This window comes from Hypanus sabinus, chromosome 7 (genome assembly GCF_030144855.1).
Source record: "Hypanus sabinus isolate sHypSab1 chromosome 7, sHypSab1.hap1, whole genome shotgun sequence".
Lineage (NCBI taxonomy): Eukaryota > Metazoa > Chordata > Chondrichthyes > Myliobatiformes > Dasyatidae > Hypanus > Hypanus sabinus.
In genome coordinates, this window is record NC_082712.1 from 40294441 (window position 1) to 40319893 (window position 25453).

The 25453-nt window shown below is 40.2% G+C and overlaps 1 protein-coding gene across 8 annotated transcripts in view; it reads right to left on the reverse strand.

Annotated features, from left to right (window-relative positions):
- Positions 1–25453, reverse strand: part of arhgef28a (Rho guanine nucleotide exchange factor (GEF) 28a) — a 390430-nt gene that overhangs the window by 290175 nt on the left and 74802 nt on the right. For all 8 annotated transcript variants that reach the window (XM_059974562.1, XM_059974561.1, XM_059974559.1 and 5 more), the window contains 2 exons: positions 5288–5435; positions 1491–1784 (listed from right to left, as the gene is read on the reverse strand). In XM_059974562.1, the coding sequence (XP_059830545.1) occupies positions 1491–1784; positions 5288–5435 (442 nt within the window). The remainder of the gene's footprint in view (positions 1–1490; positions 1785–5287; positions 5436–25453) is intronic.

Here is a 25453-nt window from a genome sequence, read left to right on the forward strand (position 1 = left end):
AATGGAAGGAAACAAAATGGATATGCTTACAATGTACCCCTTATCAGTCTAAAAGCAATGAGTTAAGACCATCTGTTAATGTTGCTGAGTAAGCCTCTGAGTTATTACTCTTTACCTTCTGCGCTGGCGTGAAATATTACTTGGAAAAGTAATTTGTAAAAAGGTATGTTCTATCAGAACGGTAAAAACTGCTAAAATGCAATTTTTTTCTACTTCTGTACCATTCTAAGACCTACAGAAGACTTACTAGCAATCAGGAAGATGGAGGTTCAATTCACAGAGGTGGTCTTGGTCAGGGAGCTCTACAACCACTTCTACTGCTTTCCTGAAAATGGACTGGGATACAATCCGAGCGAGCAGCTTGTTGAACTTCTAAAACATTCCCATAACGTCTCTCGGTACTTTTATACAGTGCAGTTGGCAACATCTAAGCTACAGTTAATATTTGTGCATTAATTAAATTTTTGAATAAAGCCATGCATGAATGGAAACAAGACCAAAAAGCTTTCATTCTAATTATGCCAACAAATTATACAAATTGCTTGGAGATTCTTGGAATCAGACCGAATTAAATTGTACAATGAGACAGAAACAATGAAAGAATTTTCCTATAGTTCTGGACAAGGAATGCTACTGCAAAGACAATGCTATGACGCACGACAAAATAATTTCCATAATAATTACGACACATTAATTATGCACTACATAATAACAAAACAATCCCAATAGTGTGACAATTATTTATGCTGTGTCAAAAATCACCTCAGTGGATCAACACATAGAATACTTCACCAAACTGATAAGTGCAATGGGGATTTATCTTATTGCTTCAGCTAAAATACTACGTAAAATTTGAAAATTTTGTTTTAAAATTTTCTTCAACAAAAGAAACACTATTCTCGTTAGAAAAAAATTAATTAGATTTAAACATCACAAAACAAATCCCAAGAGTCAACAAGTTGTTTGTTAAATTACTTATTCAAAGAGTGATTTAAAAGAAATATGAGAACTTTTAGTGGCTATTTTGGAAGTAAAATATTGTCATAAATATATTAACACAAAATGTACTTACTTCTCAAAAATGATAAGAATTAAATAGATATTCAATGGATAATATTTAGCTTTATTACCTAACAACTCACCCAATTATTGTAGCATTGAAATCAATAGTTTGAAGGGTAAGCAACTAAAACTCCTCGACTAAATGACAGTTTTGATTTTATTATGTTATGATATTGAATAAATGGATTACTGGTCTTTTCTTCTATTTTACATCAAATCACTAAACCCACAAACAAATCAGGAATCAAATAACAACATTTAGGGAAAAGTACTTTGCTAATGATAAAGTACTGTACAATCTTTTGCAATGCATTTACAGGACCAGCCTTTGATGGTATCAACATCCATGAAACTTAAATTAAAAACTTGTCTAGTCAGGTACATAAACTAACATCATGTAAGATACCAAAGATTGAATGTATAGTTACCTTGTTCCGGCCACTTTCCAAGGAGATTCCAAGATGGAAGTAATTCCAAGTGTTCAACTGCTGCCGTCATCTTCTCATCTAATGACTGCATTGCCTCTATCGTGAGGCCAAATTGTTCAAGCAGAGTCAGGTGACTAGTGCAAGTGACTGTGTCAACACTTCCAATCAGAAACTGAGCTAGCTTGTGTGCGACATCCTGAACATAGGTAATCTGACTGCACCCAAGGATAGATACCAAATGTCTCTCTGTGTACATACAGGCAGAAACTGTAACACTTTCCAAAATGTCATGGCCTGCAACAAATTGCAAGAATAAATATTAAACTCTAGATCTCTAACACAGGATTAAATATATATTATCATACTTAGATGTCAACTTTGTTTGTTGCCAAATCGAAGATTGCAGATTCAAACAGAATTCCAGAGACTTAAACAGGTAACTTTAAGTGACACTGCAGTTCAGTACTTCCCGCACATATACTAAAACAAACCCCTTTCTGACTCACTGTGTGAAGTTAGAGGTTCCATGGAATTATATGATGAAGCAGTAAGAGTCGCTTATCAACATTTTCTATGCCATGTCCCTCGGAATGGCTGAAACTCATCCAAATCATTGTCAGATTTTGAGTACCACACACAAAATGCTGAGGAACTCAGCAGGTCAGGCAGCATCTATGAGAGGAAATGAACAGCTGATGTTTCAGGCTAAGACCCTACATTAGGATCTGTTGGCCTTCAGGCTGTGACCATTCATCAAGTGTCCCCAGTGTGGCCTCCTCTGCATCGCTACGTCCCAATACAGACTGGTTTGACAAGCACTTTCACTCCACCTGCAACAGGAAGGATTTCTTGCTGGCCAACCATTTAGATACCATTCCTCATTCCCATTCCAACAAGCCCATCCATGACCTCCTCTCTGCCACAATGAGGCCAATCGGAGTATGAAGAAGCAAAACCTCATATTCCATTTGGATAAGCTCCAACCTGGTGGCATTTTTTATTTCGAGATACAGCGAAGAACAGGCCCGTCTGGCCTAACGAGCCAGACAACCCAGCAACCCACCTATTTAACACTAACCTAATCACAGGACAATTTACAATGACTAAATAACCTACTAGCTGGTACATCTTTGGACTGCTGGGAGGAAACCAGAGTACCAGAAGAAAGCCCACGTGGTCACCGGGAGAAGACCAGTGAGTCCGATCAATTAAATAATAAAGAACTGCCAAGGAGGCGAAGGGAACAGAGATAACGGTTTACGTAATTTTCTGATTAAGAACTGCTATTTTTGATGTTGTTTCAGGTATTTTAATTGTTATTTAGTTTTAATGTTCAATTGTATAAATATTTGGTATTTTGTTTAATTTTGTAGTAGTATAAGCCAATTATCACAGCAGCTCTGAGCTCAGGATCGGCTTTTTATAGTAGACAAGGCTGTGGATTGCACAGGTCTCATTGATCAGCTTGGACAAGGAGCCAATTTCCAAGTGGCAGTTGACACTCTGATGAAATGAAAGATGAATTTGGGTACTCCCTAGACACTGGAAGATCCAAGCCAATAAAGCAATTCTCCCCCCCCCCCAATTCGAATGTCTCCTCTCAAAGCTTTCCAGTCACACATGTTCCATATGTGAACTGTGCAAATGCAAATCAGTATACATATCTGCTATCAGTGTGAAAGTCTATTAGCAACACATGATTTCTAAAAAATGCTTAAAATTACCCAAGTGCATGAAAATACCATAAAACTTACTACTAAAACTTACTACCATGGAGAATTATTTTTTACAAATTTATGTTTCCTGATAAGCTAAATACCAGAGGAATTTATACTGTCTGGAAAGTCTGACATGCTGCAGTAAATGCCCAATAAATATCAACCTGTTAAAATGCACAGCATGAACTAAGTTAGGTACAAAAATATTTAATTCTCAATATCTGCTTTGTGTCACAAAGAAACAGAATATCATTCTCAACTTACTTATAATTTTAAATGCGAGGTTTGTGCGAATACTTTTAAAATATACTTTAAGTAAATTTGAGTGGCACTGTGGCACAGCTAATTGAACTTCAGTCTCACAGCTCCAATGCTCTGTGAACCAGATTCAATCCACTTCAGAGTTGACATGAGTGAAATTATCTACAACTGTTGGGCTCCTGAACCAGTTGTGTATAACTTCACTCATTTCAAATCTGAATTGAATCTATAACCTATAGACTCATGCTCAAGGACTCTACAATTCGTATTCTCAACTTGACTTCTTTTGCACATAGGTTATCTCTCAAGTCTTTATTGATATATATATATATTTTTCAAAAATTCTTTTGTATTTCTTTATTTTCCTGTAAATGGCTGCAAGAAAATGAATCTCAAGGTACTATATGCTGTATATGTACACCTGAGGTACCTAATAAAGTAGCCACTGAGTTTATCTTCATGGTCTTCCACTGTTGTAACCCATCCACTTCAAGGTTCAACATGTTGTACAGTTGGAGATGCTTTTCTGCACACCACAATTGTAACATGTGGTTACTTAAGCTACTGTTGCCTTCCTGTCAGCTTAAACCAGTCTGGCCATTCTCCTCTGACTTCTCTGATTAATAAGGTATTTTCACCTACAGAGCTGACACGCACTATATTTTTTTTTGTTTTTCGCATCATTCTCTGTACACTCTACAGATTGCTGTGCACAAAAATCACAGCAGATCAGTTTCCCAGATACTCAAACTACTCCATCCGGCACCAACCAACATTTCACAGTCAAAGTCACTTAGATCGCATTTCTTCTCCATTTTACTGCTCCGTCCGAATGGCAACGGAACCTACTTTTATGCATTGAGTTGCTGCCATATGATTGCCTGATTAACAAGCAGCTGTTAATAGAGTAGCCTCAAAGTGAAATAAATTCACTTTGACCTTGACCCTGTCCTCCTCATTCCTGATTTCAAGGAGTTAGCATGTTCTTCTTATGATCACATGAACTTCCTCTCACAGCCCTAAAGTGTGCAGGCTGATAGGTTAATGGGTTGCTGTAAATTGCCCCTAGTGTGTAGGTGAATGGTAGAATCTTGGGGAATTGGAGGGAATGATGGTAGAAGAATGTGGGTTAGGGCAGGATGAGTGTAAAAATGAATGGTTAGCTGTTGCATTGACTTGGGGATCCAAAAGATCTGTTTCCATGGGTTTTTTTTAAACTTCTTTTTATTGAGTTTTCAAATGATTACAGAAAGAAAAAAATATATACCCTTCCCCCCCTCCCCTTAGCCCCTCCCCCTAACATCCCTATAGGAAAAAAGAAAAAGAAAAAGAAAAAAAAAAGAAAGAAAGAGTGCCTGGATATCGGAAGATTCCCACATGCTCCACGGAGTTCGTAATAACTGTAGTATATATATTTATTTCTTTCCCCAAATAACCAATTATTTTATCTTCGGAGCACCTATATATTTAATCCCGTCTTTTGTAAATAAGGGCACCAAATTTTCAAAAATGTTTCATATTTATCTCAAATTATAAGTAATTTTTTCAAGTGGAATACAGCTGGAAATTTCATTCTTCCAGCGATCTATACTTAAGTATGAATCCGATTTCCAAGTAACTGCAATAGCCTTTTTGGCTACTGCCAGTGCAATTTTTATGAATTCTTTCTGATATTTATTCAATTTGGGTTTCGATTTTATCCCTTCAATATCACCTAATAAAAATAATATTGGATTATGTGGAAGTTGTGTTCCAATAATGTTTCCATGTTGTATAACTCGATGAATAAATTTGCTCATTTAGTTTCTTAGTTCTTACCTGGAATTACTGACTTCAGTGTCCTAGCATCCAGCCTCTGAGCCACAGTGACATGCATCTGGCGGGAGCCTTCATAAACGAAGTACAATTCTGTATTTTCAGGTAAGAGACAAGTCTCTTCAAACACTGCTAATATTGGCTGCTGCCCCTGGATAACAAAAATTAAATAGTATCTGATTACAGAAACCATCAGAAAACAAGGGATCATTTTCAAAAACAAAACAACAAATTCGTACTTATGGTAAGACTTGCATGAAGTTTCAATTGGAGATCCCTCTGAAGTCAAGCCAATTTCATTCATTCAAATATTGAAATTCTTATTCTTTTGGTTGTTACTGGGTGTCAGGCTATTGACTGATCTCTGTGTCATAATAATATTTGCCAAAGTTTCCACAGTACATCTGAAAAAGTGTTTGATTATGGTCACATTTGCTGGAGCTCAAGGATACTGTTTATCAGAACCATCAGGGAATATTTGTATCTTGGGTTAACATCACAGTAATCCTTGAGACCCATATGGTTCTAATACAAAAGGGAACGAGTATAGAGGGTGGGAGAATTGTAATTCCATAAGTATATCCGATAAACATCAATGTTGTACCATGAAAGCAGGGCACTTTACTGTGGAAGGAGGTGATAGGAGTCATTGACTTTAGCATTGACAGAATGTCAGAATTGGGACAATAGACAACATTTGTTGTCTTGTAAAAGCAGCAAGAGATTGTGCAAGCTAATATTACACATCTCAATTGTTTTTCAAAGGTTTCAATCTATGGAGATTGACTGTTATGCAGAAAACAGAGCAACATTTGTACAATAAATCTACCGATGTGAGGTACTGCATGTTTGTCAAAACTTAATTATTTCAGAAAATATTATGAAATATATAATGCTTAATGATACAGTATATAAGCAACTGGGTTGTCTCAGCATTGGATTAGAGGGCAAGGATTATAATGTATCCTTAGTGCTTTCAAAATGTCCAATAAATGCATAATGCACTGTTGATCCAGGACAGTATACACACTCAGTATACCTCCTGTACCTAATAAAGTGGCCACCGAGTTTGTGGTCCTCTGCCCATTCACTTCGAGGTTTGATGTGTTGTACATTCAGAGATGCTCTTCTGCACATCACTGTTGTAATAAGTTACTGCTCCTTCCCTCTCAGCTTGAACCAGTCTGAACATTCTTCTCTGACCTCTCGCATTAACAAGGCGTTTCACCCACAGAACTGCCACTCACAAGATACTTTCTTTTTGTTTATCGCACCATTCTCTGTAAACCCTGGACTGTTGTGCGGGAAAATCCCACGAGTTCAGCTGTTTCTGAGATAATCAAACCACCTCACCTGGAACAAACAATCATTCCATGGTCAAAGTCACTTAGATCATACTTCTTACCCAATCTGATATTGGGTCTGAACATCAAGGGAACCTCTTTAGCAAATCTACATGCTTTTATGCATTGAGTTGCTGCCACATGACTGGCTGATCAGATTGTTTGTGTGAAGGAGCAATTTATTCACATTCTCATTGAGTATGATGTGGAGTTCACAGAGGTATCTCCAGGCTGTTAATGGTGCTCAGCTGCTAGCTGAGTGCCTATCGGTGGAGAGCGGCCCTGGATCATGTGAGTGCAGGAGCGGACAACACTTCTCACAGTTGAACCACTGTGTTACATGAAGACTTGGTCTCAGGTTGGGAGGGAAGGCACATAGAATGCTTATTTTCTGAACCTGTGGATGGGGCTACTGTCCACAGTCCAGTGGTTTAGCTGCTTGTGATATGTGGTAACTGCCAGAGAATAGAGCACACAGCTGGTGAGTAACAGACTGACATGGATTGAGAATTAGTTATGGGTTAGAAAACAGAGAAAAGGTCCAATAGATCCTTCTCTGACTGACCGGTGGGATACTACAGGGATTGGTGCTTTGGCCTCAGCAAGTCACAATCTAGATAAAGTGGCTCACAGAAACAATAGTTCCCAGTTTGGCGATAATACTCAACCATGTAGGATTGTGAGGACAGAATACGATGGAGAGTGACTTCAAGGGGATGCGATTGGGGGAAAACATGATAGATGGTATATAATGTGGAAAAATATGAGATAATCTAATGCAGCACATATAAAGAAAGCTCTCTATATAAAAAACAGCAGCATATTGTTAACTGGTGAGAGATTAAGTACAGTTGTTGTTTTAAGGTACCTAGGTGTGCTTGCAAGCATGTCACTGAAGAACAACATGAAGGCATAAGAAGTAATTAGGAGAGCAAATGTCATATTAGTCTTTGTTCTGAGAGGATTTGATTGAGAGCAAAACAGTCTATTGTAATTGTATGATGGTGAGAAATTGTGTAGAATTTTGGTCTCCTTAACCCAGGAAAGAATTTACTTGCTATCATGGGAGTGCAGCAAAGATTCACTCAAAGTTCCTCACAATGTCATCCTCTGCAGTCTGGCAAGTTTGCCATACAAGAAGGAATGGTGTAGACTGGTACTAATTCTCGAGAGTTTAGAAGAATGAAAGGCGATTTAATTGAGATTTAAAGAGCTTGGCGGGGAGGATGTCTTCCTTGATTGAGGACCAGGGCATCCACCCAGAAGGGAGAAAGTCATTTGAGGATTGAGATGGGGTGAAACATTTCACACAGAAGAAAGTGAACCTTCAATGTTCTCTACCTCAGAGGCTGTGGAAGCTCATTCAAAAGAGAATTTGACAGATTTCTGGATATCACTGGAATCAGAGGATATGGGGATGTTGCTGGAAAATGGTATTGGAGTAGAAAATTAGTTACAATCTTGATGAACAGCAGAACAGACTCAAAAGGCCAGATGGCTATTGCTGCTACATTTTGGGTTTTGCTTTGAAAATGCATTACACTTGAGGGCTTGACTTCTGTGTATTTGGTTCAACAGATGTGCTCTCCATCACTTCACAGCACAGGAGAAACATGATAAAAGAAACAAAGTAGTATTTATGCAGCACATTTTCATAAGCTCCTTTCTGAAGAACCTGCATTGTTGCCCCCCCCCCCCCCCGAACTTGAATTAAGATTTGGGTGGTACCTGGGTTTAAACCTGAATACTTCTGAAAAGTGCAGCAAAGTTACACAAACAGATTAAGCTGATAATGGTCTAGGAATTTACAATAACATATGCCACTTCTTAGAAGCATTTACAAGGAAAAAATGAATAAACTTCAAAATATTTATTTGGAATTGGTTAAAAAAACAGGTTTATGACCATTACTGCAAGCTCAGTGTGGAGTGCATTAAGTTTTTTAGCAATGCAATTCTGAATATGCTGACCAGTGTTTTTTAGACAGCTAACAGATGGTACAATATGAAAATAAGTAGCAATGGAAAACTACTGCTACTTTACATCTGACAGTAATCCTTTCATATGCACTTTTTAACTACAGAGCAAACTGTCAACCATAAATGTTTTCAGACACAACATTTGAAAGCTTGTCCTAAAAATTATACAATCGGCTAACACATTATTCTTTGAAGTATGCTTAGTCTCTTGAAGTTCATACAACAGCTTTTACGTGACTCATAGATCACACACTATCTGCATCCATACCTTCCAATTAATGAATCCAAATAAACCAAAATATATTCAAAACAATGGTTTAACAAAACAGGAAGGCATTTAGAAAATAAATACCCAACGAACAATAACACTTCAGCCACATGACTAAGGCAGGAAACTTGACGAACATCTCATTTCCTGGAATTAATTTAGGCATTCTGAATGTTCCTGTGGTAATTAACAATTAGCTCTAGACAACGATGAACAAACTTGGAAGATTTGCACTGTCAAGGGGAACTAAAACTGCATAAATACTTCAAAATGTTTAACAAATAGCACCTGTATTATGAAATGCAAGGCACTTACAGTTCTTCATCCTGTTTGTGATCCTTGGTAGTATAAAAATTATAGCTTTGCTGTGATTTTCCAAATGGCATTGAACAACTGACATATTTATATTGTAAAACCTGCATCATTTTATCAATTCATTCCAAATTCTGTGAAACCAGCTCTTCTTATAAATAGAATTCACTGTAGACAAGTCTCTACATAACCTCAACACCCCTCAGTTATGAAGTCATTTATAACTTTACAGCTCTTTGCATGAATTAATCTGGAAAAGATATTTATTTGCACCATGTGGAACCAACGGCACACAGTCTAGAGTTTCACCCCAGACTAGGAAAGTAAAAATTAAGCAATCCTGGTTTCTCTGGAATTACTCTAGAGCAAAATAACACTCAGCAAAATATTTCAAACCATTCAGTCCTGTTTTGTTAACCATCATTTTAAGTATATTTTGGTTTATTCGGATTCATTAATTGGAAGGTATGGATGCAGATAGTGTGTAGTCTGTGAGTCATGTAAAAGCTGTTGTATGAACTTTTAAGCAGAGGTGAAAGATAGTGCATTTATGACACAACAAATTCAAATTGAGCCTTTAAAAATCATGCTTTTGTTCAGTAAACTAGGGCATTGCCATTTAAAAGTATTTTATTCTTGGTTTTATTCCTAGAGCAATGTCAACAAAAAATATGGTAATATTAGACTGCTGCAATGTCATTAGGTACCTTGTGCAGTTTGTATTCTGTGATATTCTTAGAAAAGGTGAAGCGATGAAAAAAGGTACAGCTTAATTTAATTGAAATAAAATAGAGCTGCATTATAGATGAGAGTTGCAGTTACAATGATTGGAAATTTCAAGCTTCTTTCATTACAGCTAATACCCACAATGGGCTGACCTGACATGAAAAAAACAAGATAGTGTTACGGTTTTGCCAATGTTATAATTGGGGAAACAGTGATCGATTAATTGGTTACTGAGGCTGTAATGATAGTGGCAGAGTAGTAGATGTAATGTATATGGATTTCAGCAAGGCAGTTGACAAAGTACCCCATGCAAGGCTTATTGAGAAAGTACGGAGGTATGGGATCCAAGGGGAAATTGCTTTGTGTATCCAGAACTGGCTTGCCCACAGAAGGCAAAGGATGGTTGTAGATAGGTCATATTCTTCATGGGGGTCGGTTGCCAGTGGTGTGCCTCAGGGATCTGTTCTGGGACCCTTAATCTTTGTGATTTTTATAAATGATGTGGATGAAGAAGTGGAGGGATAGGTTAGTAAATATGCTGATGACACAAAGGTTGGAGGTGTTGTGGATAATGTGGAGGGCTGTCAGACATCACAGTGGGACATTGATAGGATGCAAAAATGGGCTGAGAAGTGGCAGATGGAGTTCAACCCAGATAAGTGTGAGGTAGTTCATTTTGGTAGGTCTAATATGCTGACAGAATATAATATTAATGGTAAGACTCTTGGAATTGTGCAGGATCAAAGGGATCTTGCGGTCCAAGTCCATAGGACACTCAAGGCTGTGGCACAGGTTGACTCTGTGGTTAAGAAAGCATTCAGTGCATTGGCCTTCATCAGTCATGGGATTGAGTTCAGGAGCCGAGAAGTAATGTTACAGCTATATAGGACCCTGGTCAGACCCTCTTAGAGTATTGTGTTCAGTTCTGGTCGCCTCACTACAGGAAGGATGTGGAAACCATAGAAAGGTGCAAGTGGGGAGCATGCCTTATGAGAATAGGCTGAGTGAACTTGGCCATTTCTCTTTGGAGCGATGGAGGATGAGAGGTGACCTGATAGAGGTGTATAAGATAACGAGAAGCATTGATCGTGTGGATAGTCAGAGGCTTTTCCCCAAGGCTGAAATAGCTAGCACGAGAGGGCACAGTTTGAAGGTGCTTGGAAGTAGGTACAGAGGAGATGTCAGGGGTAAGTTTTTTTTTAAAACACAAAAAGTGGTGAGTGTGTGGAATGAGCTGCCGGTGACGGTGGTGGAGTTGGACGTGATAGGGTCTTTTAACAGACTCCTGGACAGGTATATGGAGCTCAGAAAAATAGAGGGCTATGGGAAACCTGAGGCAATTTCTCAGGTAAGGACATGTTTGGCACAGCTTTGTGGGCCAAAGGGCCTGTATTGTGCTGTAGATTTTCTATGTTTCTATGATAGTGGAGAAAGCTCATTATAAAAAGAGTTGAACTTTTCCTTATTGTAGAGATGTCTAAGCTACAGATTGTGATTTCTGACAAATCATTATTGTAGAAAATTCTGACTGTTTTATAAAAATAATTTGGAAAGTTGCTTCCCAAAAAAAATTAATGCAAAGTTCAAAGTAAATTTATTACTGAAGTACATATATCTCACCATACACCACCCTGAGGTTCATTTTCTTACAGGGATACTCAATAAATCCATAATAGAATAGTAAATATAACAGAATCAATGGAAGACCACACCAGCTTGGGCTTTCAAACAGCAAGCAAAAGACTGCAAACTGTGCAAATACAAAAGAAATAATAATAGTAATAAATAAATAAGCAATAAATATCAAGAACATGAGATGATGAGTCTTTGAAAGTGAGCCCATAAGCTATAGGAACATCTCAATGACAGGGCAAGTGTGGTTATCTGCTTTGGTTCAAGAGCCTGATGATTGAGGGGTAATAACTCTTCCTGAACTTGGCAGCATGAGTCCTTAAGCTCCTGTACCTTCTTCCTGATGGCAGCAATGAGAAGTAAAAATGTTGTGGGTGGGGAAGGGGTGGGGTCCTTGATCATGGATGCCACATTCCTACAACACTTCATGCAGATGTGCTCAATGGTGAGGAGCGGCCATATTTACTACTTTTTGGAGGATTTTCTATTCAAGGGCATTGGTGTTTCATCCTAGCCTGTGAGGCAGCCAGTCAATATACTCTCCACTACGCATCTATGGAAGGTTGTCAAAGTTTATTATGCCAAATCTTCGCAAGCTTCTAAGGAAATAGAGTGCTTCCTTCAGAACATCACTTATGTTATGTTATGTTATAGCAGACACCAACAGAATCAACAAACTCATTCATAAGGCCAGTGATGTTGTGGGGGTGGAACTGGACTCTCTGACGGTGGTGTCTGAAAAGAGGATGTTGTCCAAGTTGCATGCCATCTTGGACAATGTCTCCCATCCACTCCATAATGTACCGGTTGGGCACAGGAGTACATTCAGCCAGAGACTCATTCCACCGAGATGCAACACTGAGCATCATAGGAAGACATGCCTGCCTGTGGCCATCAAACTTTACAACTCCTCCCTCGGAGTGTCAGACACCCTGAGCCAATAGGCTGGTCCTGGATTTATTTCCACTTGGAATAAGTTACTTATTATTATTTAATTATTTATGGTTCTATATTGCTATATTTCTACACTATTCTTGGTTGGTGCGACTGTAACGAAACCCTATTTCCCTCGGGATCAATAAAATATTTCTGTCTGTCTGTATGTGCTGCACCCTGGACAGGTCCTCTGAAATAATAACACTAAGGAATTTCAAGTTGCTGACCCTCCAATGAAGATTGGCTCATGGATCTCTGGTTTCCTCCTCCTGAAGTCAATAATCAGCTCCTTGGTCTTGCTGACATCGAGTGAGAGGTTGTTATTATGGCATCACTCAGCCAGATTTTCAATCTCCATTCTATATGCTGACTCGTCACCACCTTTGATTCAGCCTACGGCAGTGGTGTCATCAGCAAACATGAATATGGTATTGGAGCTGTACTTAGCCTCACAGTAAAGGGAATAAGAGCAGGAGGCTAAGCACACATCCTTGTGGTGCACCTGTTCTGATGGAGACTGTGGAGGAGATGTTGTTGCCAATTCAAACTGACTGGAGTCTGAAAGTGGGGTAATCAAGGATCCAATTGCACAAGAAGGTACTGAGGTCAAGGTTTTGAAGCTTATTACTTAGTTTTGAGGGGATAATTGTATCAAACACTGAAGTGTATTCAATAAAGAGTGTCCTCATGTATACATCTTTGCTGTCCAGATGTTCCAGGGTTGAGTAAAGAGCCAACGAGATGACATCTGCTGTGGACCTGTCGCTCTAGCAGGCAAATTGGAGCAGATCTAAATCACTTCTCAGGCAGAAGTTGACATGTTTCATCTCCAATCTCACAAAACACCTCATCACTATGGAGTTAAGCGTTACTAGATGATAGTCATTCTGGCAGGTTCCCACGTTCTTCTTAGGCACTGGTATAATTTAAACCTGCTTGAAGCAGGTAGGAACCACAGCCTGCCAAAGTGAAAAGTGAACATTCCAGCCAGTTGATCAGCACAGGTCTTTGATACTTGGCCAGGTACCCCTTCAGAGCCAAATGCTTTTCATGAGTTCACCCTCTTAAAAGACGCTCTCACGTCCACCTCAAAGTCTGAAATTGTAAGATCATTGGGGGCTGTGGGAGTTTGTAAAGGTTTCTCCACGCTTGTCAGTCGATGTGAGCGCAGAAGGCATTGAGCTCATCTGGAAGCAAAGCCCTGTTACCGTCAGCGTTGCTTGATTTAACATTATAAGGTGCATGGAAAAATAAACACAGGCACAAAGCTATTATGATCCATTTTAGAGTAGTAGCATTCTTTGAGAGCATAATTAGGTTGGAAAGCAAGTACAGACAAGGCAACATAATATTAATTCACCCCCACATGGTGGTGCAAATTGGACACAACATTCATTCTCCAACCAGCTGGTGCTCAGTGATTATTGCATAAATGCATATCCAAAAAAAATCAAAAATTTTAGGAATGGTTACCATTAGCTTATGTAAACTAGCACAGTTAAAGTGAAAAGCAAAGCACTGTAGAAGCTGAACATCTAAAATAAAATCATACAGTACTGGGCAGGCAGCATCGGAGGAAAGCAAAAGAGTTAACTTGCCAGGTCAACGATCGTTCATCAGAACCATTCCCACAGCTAGTTAACTATGTTTGCTGAATGTTATTTCCATAATAGTATATATTCTGTATTACTTCTGATTTAAGAAAAAGGTACTTTGCCAATTTATGCATGGAGTAAGAAGAAGTGCCTGAATATTTCAGATTGGTATTCAGCTAGAAGTAGACATAGATTAGAAAGGAGCTATGTTAACATTCGAGGGCATGTTGACATTAAGGAAGAGATGGTGTTGGGTGTCTTGAAACTAAAGTGAATAACTCTACCAGAACGTGGTTTGTTCCACTCCACAATACTGAAGGAAGCAAAAGACAAGATTGCTGGGGTCTTAACAGCAATTTCTGCACCTTTCTCTATATGGTTCTAACCCACATATCTATCCACCTGGGTTTCTTCTCTCGTGGCTCACCCTTCTCTTCCCCTATTCCATCTGGTTCCAACTGCCCATCAACTTTCCCTTATCTGATTCCTACTATGAAATACAAGATTCTGTGTCATCACTTCCCTCTCACTTCTATACACTAGCTTATTTCTGCTCTTCTCTCTCGGTCCTGATGGTAGTATCTTGACCGAAGAGGTCGACGATGGATTCTGTTCAACACACTGACTTCCTCCTGCAGTTTTATTTTTGCTCTGGATTCCCACTTCTGTAGTCTATAGGTTCTCCAGAGATCTGCATATGCTATTCAGCCATGGGCAAAGTGTCAGAAAACTAGGGAATAACCTACATTGTTCACTTATTGAAGAAGAGCAACAAGGACAAATCAAAAAGTTATAGACCAGAAAGCCTTAAGAAATGACTGAAGGAAATTCTTGGCAACAGCTTGTATTCACATTTGGAAAAGCATGGGCTCATTAGGGATTATTAGCATAAATTTGTATTAGGGAGTGTTGTCTCACAACTTTGCGAAGATGAGAAAGTGATGAAAATGACTAAAGAGGGTAGGGCAGTGAATATTGTCTGCGTGAATATCTGTAAAACACCTGTTAGGTTAATGCTCTAGAAGATTAAGATACATAAGATGCATGGTGAGTTGGGAAATTGGATCCAAATTGGCTTGATCATAGAAGACAGCGATATAGAGAGGTGTTTTTCTGGCTGGAGATCAATGTTGTTTCATGATGATCAGCACTGGAACCTCCATTGTTTGTAATGTACATAGAGACTGGAATGAAATTGCAGATAGCCTAATTAGCAAATTTGTAAATAACAAGAAAATTGGTGGAGTTGTGGATAGTAAGGAAGGGTATCAAAAATGTGTAGGCTTTTGATTGAAAGTCAGCAAATTTAATAGTGTGAGGTGTTACATTTTGGGAGGTCAAATAAAATTAGGAGATATGCAGTAAATGGCAGGATCCTAAAGAGCTCTAACACACAGAAGTATTGTGGGATGCATCCATAATTCCCTGAAAGTGACAACACATGTGGCTAGGCTGCTAAAGACAAACATCAGTAGAGGCATCAAGTATCAACTTCTAGTTGGCAAGTCATGTTGCGGCTATACAAAACTTTGGTTAGGGAACATTTGGAGCACGATGCACAGCTCTACTTGCAACACTAAAGTAAGCATGTGAAGGCTTTGAGGAAGGTGCAGCAATGTTTCATCAGGATGTCTGTTGCCTGGATTGGAAAGTAGTTGCTATAAGAAGAGATTGGACAAACCTGCATTGTTTTCTTTGGAGTTTCGGAGGCTGAAGGGCAACATGTTAATAATATTTATATTAAAATATTTTATAATAATATTTAAAGTTAATAATATTTATGAGGCATAGATACGTTAGGTGATGTCTTTCCCTCGGGGCAGAAATAAATACTGGAAGCTATACCTTTAAGGTGAGAGTGGACAAGTTTAAAGGAGATTTATGAGGCAAGTTTCTTTTTACACACAGTCATTGGAGTTAGAATGGATCTGTTGGGGAGTTGGTAGAAACAGAGACAATAATAATGTTTAAGAGGCATTTAGATAGAAACATGAATTCACAGGGAATAGATAGATACCAGCCTTCTGATGGCAGATTCAATTAGTATCATGATTGGTATCATGGTCAGCACAGACATGATGGGCCCAAGGGTCTGTTCTTGTGCTGTACTGCTCTATGTTCTATATGAGGGCTACCAACTGAAGAAATGCTTCTAGAAACCTTGGTAACCTTGAAGGACACAGGAGACCAAGAACTCAAACAGTTCATCCTGTTCTTCAGAGGTGTCTTTGAAGGTTTTAGTGACAATGTAGAGAAGGGAAAGCAAGTCCTCCAAGCATATAGTCAACCAGATATGGGAGAAGCACTGGTGGGTAAATACCACCAATCGAATCCAAAGAACAAAAATAGGGTACACCAAAAGAATTAATTATATCAACATCAGTAAATACATCATAAAATGTTATATTATATTTACTGTTTCAGGATGTGACTAAATGCATTGACGAGGGTAGAGCCGTAGATGTAGTGTATATGGATTTCAGCAAGGCATTTGATAAAGTATCCCATGCAAGGCTTATTGAGAAAGTAAGGAGCCATGGTATCCAAGAGGACATTGCTTTGTGGATCCAGAACTGGACTGCCCACAGAAGACAAAGAGTGGTTGTAGATGGGTCATATTCTGCATGGAGGTCGGTCGGAAAATGATACCAGAAGCACTATGGAAATGGTTAAGTTATACCCACAATGGGGTGTTCCAGCTTTTAGGGCCAGTGACAAGGAAGGAACAGCATATACTTCAATGTCATAATGGCATGCAACTGCAGGTAGTTTTGTTCCCATGCATCCAGAGCCCTAGGTGACAAAGGCTGCAGCTTTCAGAGTTGCTGTTAGAGTAGCCTAGGTGAGTAATTGTGAAACATTTTCAAGATCTTGCTTTCTCCAACCATTATACTGTTTTCCCCTTGAAACCTGGCAATGATTATTGAGTTAGTCCTTTTTAATAACACTGTCAACTTCACCCATCATTCTAAGAGACAAGATTGACTGGATGATTATTAGCCAGATTAAATTTATCTTCATTTATATTCAACAAACATACCTGATTAAATTGCCACTTTCACCGAGAGACACCAGCAGTGTGTGCCTTGTTATTAGCTGAATCATGCAATTGTTATGAATGGAGTGTTTGTGAAACCTTTTTTCATTAACTACTTAATCACCACATCATGGAGAAGTAATTTCTCCACATCTCAGTTCCAAATGGACGTTCTTCAATCCTGAAGTTGTGCCCGCTTGTCCTAGAATCCCCTACCATGGGAAGTAACTTTGCCATATCCAATCTGTTCAGGCCTTTTAACATTCAAAATGTTTCTATGAGATCCCCCCTCATTCTCCTGAACTCCAGGGAATAAAACCCAAGAGCTGCCAGACGTTCCTTATACAGTAACCCTTTCATTCCTGAAATCATTCTCATGAATCTTCTCTGAGTCCTCTCCAATGTCAGTATATCCTTTCTAAAATAAGGGGCCCAAAACTGCACGAAATACTCCAAATGTGGTCTCACGAGTGCCTTATAGAGCCTCAGCATCACATCCCTGCTCATATTCTATACCTCTAGAAATGAATGCCAACATTGCATTCACCTTCCTCACCACCGACTCAACCTGGAGGTTAACCCTTAGGAATCCCAAGTACAAGTACAAGGAATCCCAATTACCTTTGCATCTCTGCATTTTGAATTCTCTCCCCACCTTAATAATAATCTGCCCATTTATTTCTTCTATCAAAGTGCATGACCAGACACTTTCCAACATTGTATTTCATTTGCCACTTCTTTGCTCATTCCCCTAAACTACCTAAGTCTCTCTGCAGGCTCTCTATTTACTCAACACTATCCGCTCCTCCATCTATCTTTGTATCATTGCACATTTAGCCACAAATCCATTAATCCCATGGTCCATATCATTGACATACATTGTAAAAAGTAGCAATCCCAACACCGAACCCTGTGGTACTGCACTGGTAACCGACAGTTTGCTTAGAAGTTTAACTATCCCAAACAAACCAGCCAAATTGACGTGAAAGAAATGAAGGAACATTTAGAACTGAAACCATTACTGATTGCAGAATTCTTTAGGTTTCATAAGCAGAATCAAAAGGAAGGGGAGTCCATTTGAGCTAAAGTGGCTGAATTGAAGAGATTGTCTCAGCATTTTCAGATGGGCTGAATGATGCACTGAGGGATTGTTTACTTTGTGGAATGTTACAAGAAAGCTTCAAAAATGACTCTAATTGAAGGACAAGTCACATTTATCAGATCAATTGAAATTGCTGCATCAGTGGAAAAAGCAGCCAGAAAGACAACTGAGTTGCAGTCGGGAATGAAAGTGAGCATGAAGAAAATTGCGACATACCAACAGAAACTGACTTGGCTGAACAAACTCTGTTAGCGTTGTGCCAGGGTTCACACACAAACCAGATCACTGCAGGTTTAACAGCAACACTTGCAGAAAATACAACAAAGTAGGATGTTGGACAGACCAAAATAAATGGATTGCATAGGTAAGAAAAAAAAGACAAAAAGTCAAGGTGCGGTTTCAAAAACAGCACTAATCTGCATCAGACACAAAATGCTGGTGGAACGCAGCAGGCCAGACGTCGTCTATAGGGAGAAGCACAGTCAACATTTCGGGCCAAGACCCTTCATCAGGACTAAATAATCTGCATGCTGTTGATGAAATATCTGAAAACATCAGAAAAGTCTGAAATATGAGAGTGACACAGAATAGAGTAGCCTTGAGACTTACATGGTGAAAACTATCAATGGACAAGCAATATGGCTTACACCAGGAGTGAATGGCAAATTAATTAAACTGGAATTAGACAGTGGCTCTGCTGTTTCAGTCATTCCACAAAATGAGTTTGAATGTCATTTCAAAAATACTAAACTGAAGCCTGCAGTTATCCAACTAAGAAAATAGTTATACTAGAGAAAAGGTAACTCCTATGGGAATGGCATTCATAACAGTGAAATACAACAACCAACAAGTCACATTGGGCTTGTACTTGGTAAGAACAGGAGGGCCAGCACTATGGGCCCATGATTACCTGAAACAATTATGACGACTGGAGATCCAGCCATCACTTGCATGCCAGATTCCCCACAACAGGATCAATTGAAAGCAAATGAAGAAAGTTGCTGGATGATGCCACAGCAGTGTTCAACGATGGCATTGGAAAATTCAAACATACCAAGGGTAAAATAGTGTGAAATGAAAATGCCACACCCAAGTTTTACAAAGCCTGTCCGGTTCCTTGTACCATCCATGATAAAGCAGCCAGTGAACGAGATTGCATGGAGGCATAAGGAATTCTTTCCAAGGTTATATGGAGCTCTTGGGCAATTTCATTGGTTCCAGTAGCAAAGAAGAATATCAGGATGTGGTGATTTTAAGGTCACCATCAATTCAGTACTGAAAGTAGATCAATATCCTTTGGCCAGGATAGAGAATATACTTGCAAACTTTTCTGAAGGGAAATGCTTCAGCAAAGTGGACTTAGCTGAGGTCTACCTACAGATGGAGATAGAAGAAGTGTCCAAAATGATTCTCACTATAAACACTCACAAAAGGCCTTCTCATTATAACAGGTTTCAAAGGTTCATTTTATTGTCACAGTATGCATGTACAATTTAACTCTGATATTTGCCTTCTCCAGATAGCCATGAAATACAGAAAGACCGTGCAGTTGATGAAAGAAGACATCAACTCGCCCTCCCCTGCACAAAAAAGACAAGAAACAAAACTCACAGACCCCAAAATCCCGCCCCCTCACAGAAAAAACATTGCCAATAGCATCAAAACTCCCTCCCTGCAGAAATAAACAGTAACAGTCCCTGACTCCCTCAGTATCATGTGGATGACATCATTGTTACCAGTAAGGATGAAAAGAAACATCTTCAAAATCTCAAGACTGTGTTAAAAAGATTAGAAGATTAAGGGATCACAGCACGAATGCAAAACGTGTGAATTCTTTAAACCAAGCATTATTTACTGTGCTCACACCATTAAGGCAGAAGAATTACATAAGTGTGCTGAGAAAATTCAAGCAGTGGTGGATGCCTTAAGACCAAAGGATGCGTCACAGTCGCGGTCCTTTTTAGGATTTGCCAATTACTATTGCAGGTTCCTGCCAAACCTGGCTACTGTGCTGCACCCTTGAACTCGGGAAGAAATGGTAGTGGACAAATTGGTGTGAGGTGATTTTCAAAAAGGTAAAGGAAATGGTCACATCAGACACTGTACTCACACATTATGATCCACATTGTCCAATAAAGCTTGCCACTTTGATATGCCCTTGCATATTAACATTCTCAGCACTGATCTCCCTATCCTCCACATCTCCACATCCTTCTCTTTGGTAAATACTGACATAACATACTCATTAAGGATCTTTCCCATATCCTTTGCATCCAAGCAAATGCTTCCCCCCCCCCCCCCACTTTATGCTCGAATGGTGCTATCCTCTCCCTGGTTATCCTTTTGCTCCTGATGCATGGATAGAACGCCTTGGGATTCTCCTTAATCCTATCTGCCAAGGACCTTCCATGGCCCCTCTGGCTTTCCTAATTAAGTTCTTTTCTGAGTTCTTTAGAATCCTCCAGGGCTCTGTTTGTTTCAAGCTTCCTAAAGCTTTACATAATTCTCTGTTTTCTTCTTGACTATATTAATCAGCTCTCCTGATATCCAAGGTTCTCTTACTTTGCCAGCCTTACCCTTCCTTCTGACTGGGACATACCTATCCTGTACTCTGTGCAACTGGTCTTTAAACACCCTTCACAAGTCAGATGTGGACTTGCCCAAAACCAGCTGTTCTCAATTAACCATCCCTAGTTCCTACCTGAAGCTCTCATAATTTGCCCTGCTCCATTTTAATACTCTCCCAAAAGGTCCATGCTTATCCTTATATACAGCTATCTTAAAACTTAAGGAGTTATGGTCATTGTTCCCTAATAGCTCACCCACAGAAAGGCTGGTTAGGCTCATACCTAACACCTTATCTTGTACAGACCCTCCTCTTGGTGGACTATCTACAGATTGATTTACAAAACCATCTTGGATACACCTAACAAATGCTGCCCCACCTAAACCATCTGCACCCATGAGAAGGTTCCAGTTTATATTAGGGAAGTTTAAGTCTCCCATGACAACAACCCTATTGTTTTGACACCTTTCCTTAATCTATCTCCATATCTGTTCCTTAATGTTCCAGTGGCTCTGGTGGGGTCTGTAGTACAATCTTGGACCTCTACCCATTCAGCCTCTGCAGACTAACCTTCCATTATGTCCCGTCTGAGAGTAGCTGTGATATTGTCCCTGAGTAGTTGTGCAAGTCCCCACACACCACACACAATGTTACTCCCTTTCTATCTTTTCTAAAACATCAAAACTCTAGGTCATTAAGCACCCATTCCTGTCCCTCTCTCAGGCAAGTCTCTGCAGTGGCCACAACATGATAGTTCCATGTACATCACCTTTATCCTTAATACTCCTGGCATTAAAATACATACACTTCAAACTATCTATCCTATTGTATCTATTCATTTGCTCCTGTCTGTTTTACTGGCCCTGACATCTACCTTCCTCTCCATCCCTCCACCTCTGACCTGGTGCTCCGTTTTCCCACCCCTTTGCCAAAATAGCTTAAACCTTACCAAGTAGCATTAACAAACCTCCCAGCCAAGATATCTGTTCCCCTCCAGTTTAGGTGCAATCTGTCCCTCTATCGCAGGTCACCCCTGCCCCAGTAGAGGTTCCAATCATCCAGGCAAATGAAACCCCACACCCTGCACCGGTTTATGAGCCACGCATTCATTAGTAGTATCATTCTATCCATGACACCGGAAGTAATTTGGAAATTACTACTTTGGAGGTCCTGCTCTTCAGCTTCTTTCTTAATTCGCTATACTCTCTGCACAGAACCTCTTTCCCCTTTCTACTTCTGCTATTAGTGTCCACGTGCACCACCAGTTCTGGCAGCTCACCCTCCACCTTGAGAGTATTCTGTAGTCAGTCCGAGATTTCATGAACCCTGGCATCTGGGAGGCAATACACCATCTTAGCGTTGCTTTCTGTCCATTCTGTTAACTATTGAGTCTACTATCACTATCCCTCTGCCTGACTTCACACTTCCCTGCTGAGGCTCAGAGCCAGCCACAGTGCCACAAGCCTGGTTGCTGTTAATCGGAAGACGGAGCTTAGTTAAGATGGCGCTAAACCGCGACTTCTTTGCTTGCATCTTCGGAAAAAGCTCTATTCCCGTATTTACTATCTCTATTTTCCCCTTTCAGGGTTCTTTTGAAGACACTGACCTGGAGTTACACGTTGACTTTGGTTCTTTGTGGGAATAGGACCCACTCTCAGGGTGTCACCACTGGCCATTATCCAACATGCCAAGGATGCGGTCTAAAAGTTCAGCTCACCTTTGGAAGCCTAGGATCTCGGGGCTCTGGAGATGGGCAGATCAACGGTCGGTGTCCTAGACCGGTGTGTCATGGGAGCTGGAAGGCATTTGGCTGTGTGCCCAGAGACCCAAGATCTTTGGTCAGAGAGCTCGGAAAAAGTGACGCAACGGACCTTTACCATCGTAAACCAGCAAGTTCTTTGTTATGTCTCCCCTCTCTCTGTGAAACGGAGATATCTCTTTCCCCCTTATTAGGGAGAGAGAGAACCTGTGGCATGTCGAATACCGGGTGAACGTGTAGTCTTTGGGGTAACTGCAAGTCTGTGTCCTTGCTGTTCCTTTGCTCATGGTTGAGTTCTTGGTGGTGGTGCCGATGCTTTTTTTTGCCAGTGGGGGGAGAGGGGATTGTTCCTTACTGCCACTTGCACGCAGGAGAGATGGGAGCTGGGGGGGTGGGGGACTTTGGGGTTCTAACATTTAACTGTCGTTCACTCTTTGGGGCACTCCTCTGTTTTCATGGATGTTTGCGAAGAAAAGGCATTTCAGGATGTATATTGTATACATTTCTCTGACATTAAATGTACCTTTGAAACATAGATCATCACTCACAGTAGTGTCCAAAGGGGAATACTTGTTGCTGTGGGGAATGGCCACAGAGGAACCCTGCAATGACTGCTTACTCCCCTTTCTTCTCCTGGTGGTCACCCATCTACTACATGAAGCCTGTACTAAGGGTGAGACCACCACAGTAAAAGCTTCAGCTATGAGGTTTTCAACCCCACAGATGGACCTGAGTCCATCCTGCTCCGGCTCCAGTTCCATGATCTTGTTAGTTAGGAGCAGAAGTTGGCTGCACTTCTAGCAGATGTAGTCATTAGTGAGATAGTTACATAGCCTGAAATCCCACATTTCAAAGGAAGAGCATTCCACTGCCTTGACGTTGAACTAAGGATTAATGATCTACAGATAATCTGTTCTTACCTGTACCTTCTCTCTGAACCCTTTGAGGTTCACTCTCACCTAAGTCACTTATTCAGCCTCTTCTCACTGAGCTTGTAATATCTTTGGCTCCAACCTCTCAAGCCCAAGTTCCACAATCAAAACAAATGATACTAAATGACTCAGCACCCTTAGCATCTGTCTGTCCTTGCCAAAGCCTAACCACTCTAACTCTGGCCCACTCTAGTGATTGCCGCTCCACTGACACGTCATTTCTTTTTATTGGCTCAAATAGAACTCACTCCCGGCGAAGCTTGTTCTTTTCAAATGGCTCCTGCTCTGCAATGATGCCGTTGCCAATTCAAAAAAATATTTTTGGAGCCAGTGTCTGTGCCACACGATTCCACAATTCTATGAATAGGACAGGTTGAAATATTTAACTCTCTAATAATAAGAAAAAACATAAGGTTGTATTTGGGTATTGCATTGTAAGAAGTACATGCTCATACTATCTGCAGCTTCTATACACACAAGCTGAAGGCAAATTGGCAAGATAATAACCAGGAGGATGCTATCATCTTCTACAATTTTATTTTTTAATTTAGAGATACAGCATGGTAACAGACCCCCAACCCCCAACAAGGCCACATAGTCCTATTATACCTATGTGACCAACTAACCCACTAACCCATATGTCTTTGTAATGTAGGAGGAAACCCGCATATTTAGGAGGAGAACTTGCAACTCCTTACAGACAGCAGTGAGAATTGAACCCGGGTCACCAACACTGTATAGCATTAAACTAACTGTTACACTCTCCCAATTTCAGTGCTGTACTGGCTGCACTCAATAGTAAGATCCACGGTCTCCACCACTAACATAAAGGGATTGTGTCCTCACCCATTAGTTTCTGCTGCTATGAGTTGTCTCCCAGCTCATTCTGTGAAAGACAAACCGTCAATGTTATGAAATCTGTTTGGTTACCATGGTTGAAAAGCCATGTGCGTATGCAAATTGGAAGATATTGGTGAAAGACTTGCAGCGGTGTTAAAGTGCATCAGGGTGTGGTGGAGCATATAAATGTTTGGTATGAGTTCTGATCGAGAGAAATTATTGCTGAGCAAACAAGGGTGTGAGGGCATTAATGAACAATTGAGCTTATGGAACACTCTACTCAGACATGGCAATTGAAGTTATATTCAATATCGATGACTCAGAGCCTCATCTTGGAGCGTTGTAAGCTGACCTTTAGTTCTTGTTCCTGCTGTTGCCAATATAAAAGGTCCCTGCTTTCACAGCAGGTACAGAACAGCCCAACTCCCCTCACCTCCTTCAGCAAGGTATCTAGAGCAGCATTATCGAATCACAGAACAGTGTGAGACAAGGCCATTCTTCAGTTCAATCACGTTAGAATGACTTCTGAAATTCCTGTCAGCACCTGCCATTTCTGCAATACAGAGTCTTTTGAACAGGCGCAAAATGGTTTTAATTGCAGTTTAGCTTTACTTGTTGAATACTCATCAATTTTGGGCACCACGGAGGTGCCAGCTACATAATGCCATAATAATTGCAAGCAGACAGCATAAATTAGATGGCTGAACCATTATGACTTAAATGCAGGTTACAATCAGCATGTGTTTGGGGAGGGGGGCATTACTACACACCAATGAACAGCGTGTAGGTTGGAAATAAATAGGATTTCACCAGTCCTGATGAATCAACCCAAAACATTGACTGCTGAATTACAAAGGAAGCACAGCAGCGCCTCTATTTTCTTACAAGTTTGCAAAGATATGGCAAGTCATCTAAAACTCTGACAAACTTCTATAGATGTAAGGTGGAGTGTACATTGACCGGCTGCATCATGGCCTGGCATGGAAATACCAACGCTCTTGAATGCAAAAGCCCACAAAAGTAGGAGATATGGTCAGCTCATCATGGGTAAAGCCCTCAACACCACTGAGCACACCTACAGAGTGCTGTGACAGGAGAGTAGCATCCATCATTAAGGACCTCCACCATCCAGGCCATGCTCT